The sequence below is a fragment of the Schistocerca americana genome, chromosome 6 (assembly GCF_021461395.2).
Source record: "Schistocerca americana isolate TAMUIC-IGC-003095 chromosome 6, iqSchAmer2.1, whole genome shotgun sequence".
Lineage (NCBI taxonomy): Eukaryota > Metazoa > Arthropoda > Insecta > Orthoptera > Acrididae > Schistocerca > Schistocerca americana.
The window spans coordinates 485,726,165-485,739,259 of record NC_060124.1 but is presented as its reverse complement, the minus strand read 5'-3'; the positions used below and the strand labels follow the sequence as shown (position 1 = coordinate 485,739,259).

The window sequence follows — 13,095 nt, the reverse complement described above, 5'->3', positions numbered from 1 at the left end:
CAGACTGAAGCGCCTAGAACCACACAGCCACACCAGCCGGCTATTGTAAGGAAATCACAACAGGTAGGACTGGTGATTCCTCAAATAGAAGGACCTGACTGAACTGTGTTTTATTGCCAGAAAACTTCCGATGTGTGGAGAACCTATAGTACTGTATGGTATCCCCGTCACATAATACACTACTGGCCATTAAAACTGTTACACCACGAAGATATGCTACAGACGCGAAATTTAACAGAGAGGAAGAAGATGCTGTGATATGCAAATGATTAGGTTTCAGAGCATTCACGCAAGGTTGGCGTCGGTGGCGATACCTACTACGTGCTGACATGACGAAAGTTTCCAACCGATTTCTCATACACAAACAGCAGTTGACCGACGTTGCCTGGTGAAACGTTGTCGTGATTCCTCGAGTAAGGAGGAGAAATGCGTACCATCACGTTTCCGGCTTAGATAAATGTCGGATTGTAGCCTATCACGATTGCGGTTTATCGTATCGCGACATTGCTGCCCGCATTGGACGAGATCCAACGACTGTTAGCAGAATATGGAATCAGTGGGTTCAGGAGGGTAATACAGAACGCCATGCTGGGTCCCAACGGTCTCGTATCACTATCAGTCGAGATGACAGGCATCTTATCTGCATGGCTGTAACGGATAGTATAGCCACGTCTCGATCCCTGAGTCAACAGATGGGGACTTCGCAAGACAACAACCATCTGCACTAACAGTTCGACGACGTTTGCAGCAGCATGGACTATCAGCTCGGAGACCATGGCTGCGGTTACCCTTGAAGCTGCATCACAGACAGGAGCCCCTGCGATAGTGCACTCAACGACGGACCTGGGTGCACGAATGGCAAAACGTAATTTTTTCGGATGAATCCAGTTTCTGTTTACAGTATCATGATGGTCTCATCCGTGTTTGGCGACATCGCGGTGAACGCACATTGGAAGTGTGTATTCGTCATCGCCATACTGACGTATCACATGGTGTGATGGTATGGGGTACCACTGGTTACACATTTCGGTCACCTCTTGTTCGCACTGATGGCACTTTGAACAGTGGACGTTACATTTCAGATGTGTTAAGACCCGTGGCTCTACCCTTCATTCGATCACTGTGAAACCCTACATTTCAGCAGGATAATGCACGACCGCATGTTGCAGGTCCTATATGGGCCTTTCTGGATACAGAAAATGTTCAACTGCTGCCCTGGCCAGCACATTCTCCAGATCTCTCACCAATTGAAAACGTCAGCTGTACCTGTACATGCCATACAAGCTCTGTTGGACTCAATGCCCAGGTGTATCAAGGCCGTTATTATGGCCAGAGGTGGTTGTTCTGGGTACTGATTTCTCAGGATCTATGCACCCAAATTTGCTGAAAATGTAATCACATATCAGTTCTAGTATAATATATTTGTCCAATGAATACCCGCTTATCATCTCCATTTCTTCTTCATGTAGCAATTTTAATGGCCAGTAGTGGATTCTGTTTTATGAGGTATCTCGCCTTGCCACTTCAGAAAGTGATTTCTGTCATGATGGAACACCCTCGTTTGATTACACAGAAAATTGTCCCAACCTACAACCTGTTGCTGGTTATGCAGACTGATATCACAATGACGAAAATAAATTCCTAATAACTACAATGATTTCTTATGGGAGGACATAACTGATTTACCTTTCAACCCTGACATAAGCTATACCTACACTCCCTATACTGTTTACAATAGGTAACATTGTATATATGTGGTTCAAATGACTCTGAGCACTATGGGACTTAACATCTGAGGTCATCAATCCCCTAGAACGTAGAACTACTTAAACCTAACTAACCTAAGGACATCACGTACATCCATGCCCGAGGCAGGGTTCGAACCTGCGACCGTGGCGGTAACGCGGTTCCAGACTGAAGCGCCTAGAACCGCTCGGCCAAAGCGGCCGGCTGTATATATGTGCTTTTCCCATATGATGATACAGTTTTTATGAGGATTATACTAAAAAAAATCATATACATAACACCCGCATACCATCTTACGACATTTGGTGTAGAGTACAGCAGTCATTTAAGCTATGTTTCTGCTCCAGTTGTGTGGTAAATAATTTCTGCTCCTATCAGCTGCTCATAGTGTCCTGTGTTATCGACATTGGACGTACACACTTATTATAAGCATCTGAACATCTACTGGTGTACATTAATATGGGGTGAGTTTACTGCTCGAAATGAAGATGGTGTTCTGCTATATTCACTTGGGAAGAATCATTGTTGGTAAATCTTTTTAGTAACAATAATTGCTCATTGTGGTCATTTCACAAGACGTACGTGGAAGTTATGTTACGCAGGGAGTAGCTATCTGAAGTGAAACAGTGTTCATCCAGTGATAAGCGACATGTGTCTTGTACCAATGGCCAATAGAGTTTGTTGTCTAGCGTCTCCATAACAATTGTGCACTGTTTTGCACTGGGTCTATTCATACTCTGCAACCACAGGGGATGTATCGTAACTGTATTATCGATTTTCTTTTCAATCCTGCTTCTATATACTGACAATACACTTTTTTCCTTAAGACCTATGGCAAAGCAATATGCATGATGCCCAGTATACCGGATTTAGATACAATATAACCATACTTTGTAAACGAATGCAAATGTGAATGGATCTTTCTAAAATTGCTGTATTCTTTGCTGTAGTAAGTATCCATGGATCCATTGATTTCTGTGATGCAGACTTTAAAATTTCGTGCAATGTTTCACTTAACTTGGTGCAGCGCAGTAAGTATGACGTGTAACGGAAAGAAGTTCACTTCTATATTAGGTGAATACATCAGAATGTAAGATATGAGAGAGTCGATACTATCACCTAATCGTTTTCGAATCATCAGATGATAAATATTTCATATAGACCAGAAAGCCGCCTCGCCGCACGAGCACCAATACTTAGCGAGGAGTACAGCCATAGCAAATGCCGCCTCAGGACGGAATGCAAGGAGCAAGTCTCTTGCAGTGAGTGGGTTAAAAGCAGTAATTTCTTTAATAATTCCATTTGGCAGACTGGTTATTTTTCACAAGACCATTGAACTAATTTTGTTTGTGGAAACCAGTCATAATTCAGTAATATGAACACTGAAAAGCCAAAGAAACTGGTACACGTGCCTAACGTCGTGCAGGGCCCCCGCGAGCACGCAAAAGTGCCGCAATAGGACATGGCATGAACTCCACAAATGTCTGAAACTGGCAACATGAATCCTTCAGGGCTGCCCATAAATCCCTAAGAGAGGGTGGAGATCTCGTCTGAGCATCCCAGATATGCTCAATAATGTTCATCTCTGGGTAGTTTGGCGGCTAGCGGAAGTGTTTAAACTCAGAAGAGTGTTCCTGGAGCCACTCTGTAGCAATTCTGGACGTGTGAGGACGCTTTGTCCTGCTGGAATCGTCCAAGTCTATCGGAATGCACAATAGACATGAATGGATGCCGGTGATCAGACAGGGTACTTACGTACGTGTCACCTGTCAGAGTCGTATCGAGATGTATCAGGGTCCCATATCACTCCAATTGCACACACCCCACATCGTTACAGAGCCTCCACTAGCTTGAACACTCTCTTGCTGATATACAGGCCCAGGCGAGGAATAAAGCTTTTTTCGTGCAGTAATCAAGGGTATATGAGTGGGCCTTCGGCTCCGAAAGCCTATATTGACGATGTTTCGTTGAATGGTTCGCACACTGACACTTGTTGATGTCCCAGCACCGAAATCTGCAGCAATTTGAGGAACGGTAGTACTTCTGCCACGTTGAACGATTCTCTTCAGTCATCGTTGGTCGCGTTTTGCAGGATCTTTTTTTCCGGCCGCAGCGATGCCAGAGATGTTTTACCGGAATCCTGATGTTTACCGTATGCTCGTGAAATGGTCGTACGGGAAAATCCCCACTTCGTCGCTACCTCGGAGATGCTGTGTCGCATCGCTCGTGCGTCGTCTAGAACACAACTTTTTAACTCACTTAAATGTGGATAACCAGCCATTGTAGCAGCAGTAGCTGATCTAACAGCTGCGCCAGATACTTACTTTCTTATATAGGTGTTGCCATCCTGCCTGTGTACAAACTTCCATATCTGAATACGCATGTCTATACCATTTTATTTGGTGTTTCACTGTATATTTGATTGTGTTGTGGAGAATAATCTTCTAAAATTATACAGACTACAAACCACCAATCCGTTCCAATCTGTTGGGGGTGTTTTTGATGACTAAGTTCAGTGATCACAGATCTGTAAGCATCTGAAGACCACATGGCTGCAGGGATAGACAAGTTAAATATGAGGGATTATAGACTAGCATCATTTTCATGGAGAGTTTACATCGGGAAAGAAAGAGTTGCCCCAAATTTAGAAGTTTTTCTCCTGTTGATCATAACTTAGAAGTATATGCTTGTGAGTTGTTTCTACAGCGTAATTTTAACAGTTCAAATGGCTCAAATGTCTCTGACTACTATGGGACTTAACATCTGAGGTCGTCAGTCCCCTATAACTTAGAACTACTTAAACCTAACTAACATCGGATACATCCATGCCCGAGGCAGGATTCGAAACTGCGACCGTAGCAGTTGGGCGGCTCCAGACAGAAGCGCCTAGAACCGTTCAGTCAAAGCGGCCGGCTAATTGTAACAGTCTACAGATTAACTCTAGAGAATTTTCACCAGTTTGTGAAAAATCTGGATGCATTATTTAGGTAACTGGAAGACAAGAATAAGCAGTAGTTTGCGGAGATTTCAGTGTAGATTTCTTAAAAGATACGGGCAGGAAAAATGAACCAGAATCACTACATGAGTGTTTCCCTCTAATTTCAGTAGGCATCATTTTTATAGACAGTGCTCAGGCTGCAGCAATTAATGTGTACTCAGTCGTTAATGGAGTATCTGATCACAATGCACAACTAATGGAGATAAACAATATTTCACCTTACACCCCTGATAGAGGTTCATATATAGCAGCGAGGCCTATTAATTATAACATGCTAAAATGTTTTGAGAGGAAATTAAAAGAGATGGAATGGAACGAGGTGTACGTAGGAAGACATACTAACGTCAAATTAAATTCATTCCGTAGTAAATTTGTGTCAGTATTTGAAAGTTACTTTTCTAAAATGACCCATAAAAAAAAGTAAGTCATGGCTACGGAAGAGAATTAAAATCTCATATAACAGGAAGAGGCAATTTTGTATAAATGCCAGATTAAGTTAGATCTGACATTACTTGTATATTACAAAAAATTCTGTAGTATTTTAAGGAAAGTTATTAAAATGTATGCACATCCTGCCGGAAATAAAAAATGCAGATAATAAGATTAAAATTATGTGGGATGGTATCAAACAGCTGGGCAGACAGCCAATCAGTGTACAAGACACCATAACAAAGTAAATGATAATGTTGTGATCGATAATTCACAACTTGTAAGTACTTGTAACAATCACTTTCTAAATGTAGCAGCAAAAACAGGATTACATGGTCCAATTGAAGGATCAAGAGAATATATTCGAAATGCCATTCCACAAAACTTTAATCAGTGAGAAGGGGCACCAACATCCTTCACTGAAATTAACAGAATTCTAAAAATTCTGGAGAATAATAGCTTATGTGGTGCTGATTGAATTTCAAACAGAATTGCCGGCCGGAGTGGCCGAGCGATTCTAGGTGCTACAGTCTGGAGACGCGCGACCGCTACGGTCGCAGGTTCGAATCCTGCCTCGGGCATGGATGTGTGTGATGTCCTTAGGTTAGTTGGTTTACGTAGTTCTAAGTTCTAGGGGACTGATGACCTCAGATGTTAAGTCCAGTAGAGCTCAGAGCCAATACTGCCAGCTAAATAAAAGATTCTAACTACTGAAGTCACTAACTACTGATAGGCATAGTTAACAAATGGAAGATTTTGATAGAGAACAAAAGATGTATTTACCTTATCAGTGTTCAAAAGGTCATTATTCATTATATGATTTGTGACATCCAGTTTGGCAAGATTCCTTTTCCTGACGGACACAGGTTCAGATCGTCCGATCATATTAATATCTCAAAACTCTGGTTTTTCTCCCCCCACATCTACCACTGCCGGTTGCTCACCTCCAACTGCACAACGCTACGCGCTGTTAACAGCCAACTGCCCAACACTACAATAGCAAATATTCCAGCAATGCCAACCAGCCACAGATTGCGCACAGCACAGTCAGTGATTTTCATAGAGAGCGCTACGTGTCGTTACCAACATAAAAACCTAAACAGCCTACTTGCAACAGTTCTGCAACGGAAAACTCTCTCGTGGCCAAAAGAGAGGACGCATATCGCCTTCGCGCTAGGAAATGTACTGGCCTTGGGCAGTGACTCATGTGACCTGCCTCTGGCTGCTCTTTCTCAGATTAAAGTGGCCTCCTTATGTAAATGAAGAGGTTCTCCAAAGAACCGAAGGGGAAAGGAATTAGCAGGAAACAGTGACTAGAGGAAGTGACGTACTAATTGTAGCTGTAGAAGAGAAATGCTGTACGGAAAGACAGAGGTTGGAACATACCCAACAAATACTAGGTGCATTCAAGTTCTAAGGCCTCCGATTTTTTTTCTAATTAACTACTCACCCGAAATCGATGAAACTGGCGTTACTTCTCGACGTAATCGCCCTGCAGGCGTACACATTTTTCACAACGCTGACGCCATGATTCCATGGCAGCGGCGAAGGCTTCTTTAGGAGTCTGTTTTGACCACTGGAAAACGCTGAGGCAATAGCAGCACGGCTGGTGAATGTGCGGCCACGGAGAGTGTCTTTCATTGTTGGAAAAAGCCAAAAGTCACTAGGAGCCAGCTCAGGTTAGTAGGGAGCATGAGGAATCACTTCAAAGTTGTTATCACGAAGAAACTGTTGCGTAACGTTAGCTCGATGTGCGGGTGCGTTGTCTTGGTGAAACAGCACATGCGCAGCCCTTCCTGGACGTTTTTGTTGCAGTGCAGGAAGGAATTTGTTCTTCTAAACGTTTTCGTAGGATGCACCTGTTGCCGTAGTGCCCTTTGGAACGCAATGGGTAAGGATTACGCCCTCGCTGTCCCAGAACATGGACACCATTATTTTTTCAGCACTGGCGGTTACCCGAAATTTTTTTGGTGGCGGTGAATCTGTGTGCTTCCATTGAGCTGACTGGCGCTTTGTTTCTGGATTGAAAAATGACATCCACGTCTCATCCATTGTCACAACCGACGAAAAGAAAGTCCCATTCATGCTGTCGTTGCGCGTCAACATTGCTTGGCAACATGCCACAGGGGCAGCCATGAGGTCGTCAGTCAGCATTCGTGGCACCCACCTGGATGACACTTTTCGCATTTTCAGGTCGTCATGCAGGATTGTGTGCACAGAACCCACAGAAATGCCAACTCTGGAGGCGATCTGTTCAACAGTCATTCGGCGATCCCCCAAAACAATTCTCTCCACTTTCTCGATCATGTCGTCAGACCGGCTTGTGCGAGCCCGGGGTTGTTGTGGTTAGCATACTGGACTCGCATTCGGAAGGACGACGGTTCAGTCCCGCGTCCGGCCATCCTGATTTAGGTTTTCCGTGATTTCCCTATGTCACTTCAGGCAAGTGCTGGGATGGTTCCTTTGAAAGGGCATGGCCGATTTCCTTCCCCATCCTTCCCTAACCCAGGCTTGTGCTCCGCCTCTAATGACCTCGTTGTCGATGGGATGTTAAACACTAATCTCCTCCTCCTCCTCCTCCTCCGAGGTTGTTTCGGTTTGTTGTCACACAATGTTCTGGCTTCATTAAACTGTCGCACCCATGAACGCACTTTCGACACATCCATAACTCCATCACCACATGTCTGCTTCAACTGTCGATGAATTTCAATTGGTTTCACAACACGCAAATTCAGAATACGAATGATTGCACGCTGTTCAAGTAAGGAAAAGTCGCAATTTTAAGTATTTAAAACAGTTCTCATTCTCGCCGCTTGCGGTAAAATTCTATCTGCCGTACGGTGCTGCCATCTCTGGGACATAGTGGCAATGAACGCGGCCTCATTTTAAAACAATGCGCATGTTTCTATCTCTTTCCAGTCCAGAGAAAAAAAAATCGGAGGCCTTAGAACTTAAATGCAACTCGTAATGCAGGACGTTGTGTGCATATGAGGATGGGAAGAAAGACTCTGGCACAGGAGAAGAAGTCACGGTGGGCTGCGTTAAATCAAGGGGAAAAAAATTAAGCAGGTTTCCATAATTCTCAAGACTATCACTCTTACCTTGCGATATAGAGAGCTTCGATGGAAGTCGAGAACATCTGGATGATCAGACTGGCGAGCAGCGGTGTTGCCGTGGCGTAGCCGAGCATTTTGCGGCCCACGTGAGCGCTGGCAGCCGCAGTCAAGGGAACGAACGCCATGTTGCTGAGTAGCAGCAGAGAGGCCACCCAGGAGGCCTCATCCACAGTTATCGGCCGATCTCGGAGTCCGCTGTCTGCAGACATCAGCTGTGGCAGCGCCATCGCCGGCCACACCGTGGCCGAGCCCATGGCGAATATGTTCAGGTTCACTGCGCAAGCAAATAGAAAATTCGGTACAATCTTCCGTGAAATTAAAAGCAAAGGTGTCAACATTAAGAGTATAAGAGGAATTCTGATGTTAAACACAGATGAGTGAGAGGATAGGTGGTAGGAGTACACTGAAGACCTCTAAGAGGGTGAGGAAAGGTCTAGTGCCGTGACTAAATTGGAATGTCTGGAAGCCAAAGCGAAATGACTGCAGGGAAGGTATGAAGAAATCAGGAAAAAAATGGTCGTCGAAAGGACTGATTCAGCGCATAAATAAGCCAAAGCATCCCTTGTTGAAGAAAGCAAGAGTGGAATGGGAGTTCCGATGTTAAACGCAGACGAGGAAGCGGATTGATGGAAAAAGTAAGCAGAAGACCTCTACGAGGACGACGACTAGCCTGGTGTGACAGATGAATTGGAGTCGTTACGGATGACACTGGAGAGCCAGTATTAGAGTCTAACAGAGCTATGGAAGAACTGTGATCAGATGTGGAGAAGGGCAGAAATACTATTGCGTAAGAATTTCTAAAACCATTAGGAAAAGTGCCAACCGTACGACTACTGAAGTGGGTGTGTAGAATCAACGAGATACGAGAAATATCATCAGATTCCTGGGAAAATATCGTCCACACAAACCGTAAGATAGAAAGCGCAGGTAAGTGCGAGAACTATCGCACAAGCAGCTTAATAGTTCGTGCATCCAAGCTGCTGACAATAATAATACACAGAACGGTGGAAAGTAAAATTTAGGAACTGTCAGATTACGACCAGTTAGGCTGTAGAAAAGGCAAAGGCACCAGAGTGGTATTTCTGACATAGAGCTTGATAATGGGAGAAAGGCATAAGAAAAATCAAGACATGTTCTCAGGATTTATCGACCTAGAAAAAGCCTGCGAAAATGTAAAATGGTGCAAGATGTTCGGGATTAGCACAAATAGAGGTCAAAGGTATGGGGAAAAAGGGGAACGTGGGGAAAATGCGAAAGGAAGGTAAACAACGAAATGCTCGAATTAAGAAAGGATATAAGACAAGGATGTAGTCCTTCCCTCCTACTGTTCAGTCTACACGTGGAAGAAGCAATGACGGTAATAAAAGAAAACTTCAATAGTGGGATAAAAATTGAGAGTGAAAGGATAGTATTTATCTAAGATTCTCTGATGACAATGCCACCCTCTGTTAAAGTAATGAAGAACTGCAGAACCTGTTAAATATAAAGACCAGTCTAATACACACAGAATATGGATTGAGAGTATCGCAAAAAAGACGAAAACCGTGAGAATTACCAGAAATAAGATTACTGATAAATTTAACATCAAAATTGGTGACCACACCGTAGGTGAAATGAGGCACTTCTCCCAACTTGGAAGAAGGAACGAAGAAATGAGTTTAAAGTCCTGTCAATAATGAGGTCATTGCAAGAGTCAAAGAAATTGAAGATATTAGCTACCAGTTTGCACTGATTTAAGTTGAAAATTTATGCCATTTCAGGATTCGAACCGGTTCTCCTGTTTACTAGGTAAGGAAGCGGACCACTATGTCATCTGGACACAGTAGTCATCACAACCACATGGACTAGCCTAGCACACCTCCCGTCAGGCTCAAATTCTCTACTCATACTACACACTACTGAAGTAGTGCCACTGCTCTTTAGCCTCATTAGTCGCTCCATCTCACCAATTCCAATAAGAGTCGGAGCTTCATGTGCCTCTACACTGAAGGTATCATTGGCCGTCATTGCCTGAAGTGGTATATGTCCGTTCTTTCGGACATGTCCGAAATTTCTTTCACATGTTCACTCACAATCCCACACAGAGACTCTGGAGGAGGAATGCTCCTATTTATTGATGTTCTGCCCATACACAGCCCCACTTCCTTGCATTCAACCTGTATGAATGAGGATGAATTAGGAAACAGGGAAAAGAGAACACAAAACACGCTTCAGCATTGTCAGAGTGTTTGGTAGTCTAGTATGGTTTCATGTAATACTACAAACTCCAACTTTTGGGTAGGTAATGCTGGGACCGAAGAAGCTGACCTGCTAGTACTGTCGAACCACCGTCTCCGCATGCATCTTATTATCAGTTGGTACCTGTTTTCCCACCCAATGACTAGTCCTGTCGTTGGGACAGAGAGACGTGCGTGAGTTACTAGGTTCCTGGCAGCACGACCGGTAAGGTGTGGAAGTCTCTGGTAAGTGCGCTCTTAATTCTATCGACAGAGGTCCTTGGCACTTACGTAGCGTTTTTTTTTCAGTTTCTAGGCGTTGTAGGCTTTACTAGGGGTCATGTTAGTTTTTCGACTACTGAGTATACTTCGTATGGAAAGCGCCTGAAACCTCATCATTATAACTAGTTTTCTTTATGATCCATATCTTTGCTGTTGTGGTCTTCAGCCAACCAAGTAGTCTTTAACTCTCCCCTGCCAATGTAGAACGATTAGAAAATGACCGCGCGTGTTACAATAAGCACGATGATATACAACTTAAGTGTAAATTTTCGTAATTTTAACTAGTTTTGCTTCTGATTCACATCTTCGTTATTGTGGCCCTCAACCAGATATGTCGTCGGTTATTCTGTCTCTAAGACAGAACATTTCATAAATGACTGTGCGTGTGCTGTAACAATTGTATTCATGTGGCACGTGAAGTCTCACATTTTTGACTAATTTTCTTTCTGAACGATACTTTAACTTTGTCCCACGATCCAACCACGTGGTGTTTCCTACATAGTTTGTTGTTTTGAAGTTTGAAAAAAAATTGTTTAAATGGCTCTGAGCACTATGGGACTTAACATCCGAGGTCATCGGTCCCCTAGAACTCAGAACTACTTAAACCTAACTAACCTAAGGACAGCACACACACCAATGCCCGAGGCAGGATTCGAACCTGCGACCGTAGCGGTCGCGCGGTTCCAGACTGAAGCGCCTACAACAGCTCGGCCACTCCGGCTGGCTTTGCAGTTTGAGAACGTAATTGCTAGGATTTTGTTTCAGTAGTACATCAGCGGAAGTTTCATCTTTTTTTTAGTAACCGCTTTGTATATATTTTCTTTTCTATCCTCTCTATCGAGATTATTTACGCACATGTAGCATTTTTTAGTACAAACATTGTCAGATATTGCCATCAGATTGTGTCTCAGCATCTACTGGATGGCAAAGATCAGTAACTTAAAGGGAATATACCGATCGATGTTTGAGAAAACGAGTATAGCCTTTCTTTTTAACCGTGCAGAGTTATCGCGTCCTCGGTCCTATCAGCAATGTGCAAGGTTAAATAAATCTAGTTTGTGTGTTTCAATTCACCTTAAGGGATCACTTTTATCGCAGATATTTTGTGTGCATTGAATAATTAATTGCGAGAACATAAGCACTAGCATGTCAAGTTTGGTTTTCCGAATTGTAATGAAACAGTTAAAATTAAATTAAACTAGTTTAGAAGCTTATATCCCGATCACTTATTTCTTCCTCATTCGTCGCTGCAAGCAACCTCAAAGCGTTATATATCCTGACAAAAGTGTAATAGGAATGTTAGGAAGGGCTGATTACCTGTATGTAGAAGATTCAGAGAACCTTTCATGTTTATGACGCCACTTTCACTAAGCCGTACATACTTACTTAGTATTCATGCAAATTAACATTCGCGTTACCCGTCCCGTAATTAAATAATTCATCGGTGGTCGTTCCACATTTTTGTCGGGCCAATCCTTTGATTTCTGCGCTAAAATCTGTCCAGGGTATGTGTGAAAAGTGAATTTGGTGTACGTAAGGACAGCGACTTAGGCAGTTTTTGTTGCAAGTATAATTAAATCAAAGTAAGACTGTGCTCACATCCACAATTTTGCCGTGACGTCTACTCACATTATATAGGTACAGCAACCCTTCAAGGTGTTTGAGATGTGATGTGAAAACTTGATGGACTGATAAGATGAGGAATGAGCACACAGTCCGCAGAATAGCCAAGGAGGGGAACATAAGAATGACGTTGACAAGAAGAAGGGAGAGGGTGACAGGATATGTGGTAAGCCATTAAGGAATAAATTCCATGCTACTAGGGGGGGGGGGGGGGCAGCTGTAGAGGGGAAGACAGAAATTGGAAAACATACAAAAAATTGAGGACATTGGGTATAAATGGTAATCTAAGACGAAGAGCTTGGGTCACGAGACGAATGTGTGGCTGGTTGCGTCATGCCAGTGGGAAGACTGTGAGCGTGGGGATGATCTGCTATTCTGTTTTTCTGCGCAACGGATTAATCTGAGATGTACCCTCTGCCCTGTGGCTCCTGAAAGATGCAATTTCCACTCCCACACTACTACGGAAGTCAGACAGACGCTCCTAACGTTCTAAAGAGAAATGCCTGAAAAACTTTCAGCAATAAATATCTTCTGGAATCGTCCGCTATAAGGAAATGACACAAAAATTCACAAAATTTCTTATATAACTAGTGGGATACTTGGGTACTGGAGTAGTGCATGAAACTAATGAAAATTATTATTTATTTTGCAAAAATTCTGAAAGATTGCAATGGCACTTTTAGTT

The 13,095-nt window shown here is 43.3% G+C and overlaps 1 protein-coding gene across 1 annotated transcript in view; it reads right to left on the bottom strand.

Moving 5' to 3' along the window:
• Window positions 1-8,543, bottom strand: part of LOC124620234 (facilitated trehalose transporter Tret1-like) — a 60,999-nt gene extending 52,456 nt beyond the window's left edge. The window contains exon 1 of the mRNA XM_047146901.1: window positions 8,275-8,543. Within this exon, the coding sequence (XP_047002857.1) occupies window positions 8,275-8,543 (269 nt within the window). The remainder of the gene's footprint in view (window positions 1-8,274) is intronic.
• Window positions 8,544-13,095: the final 4,552 nt, after the last annotated feature.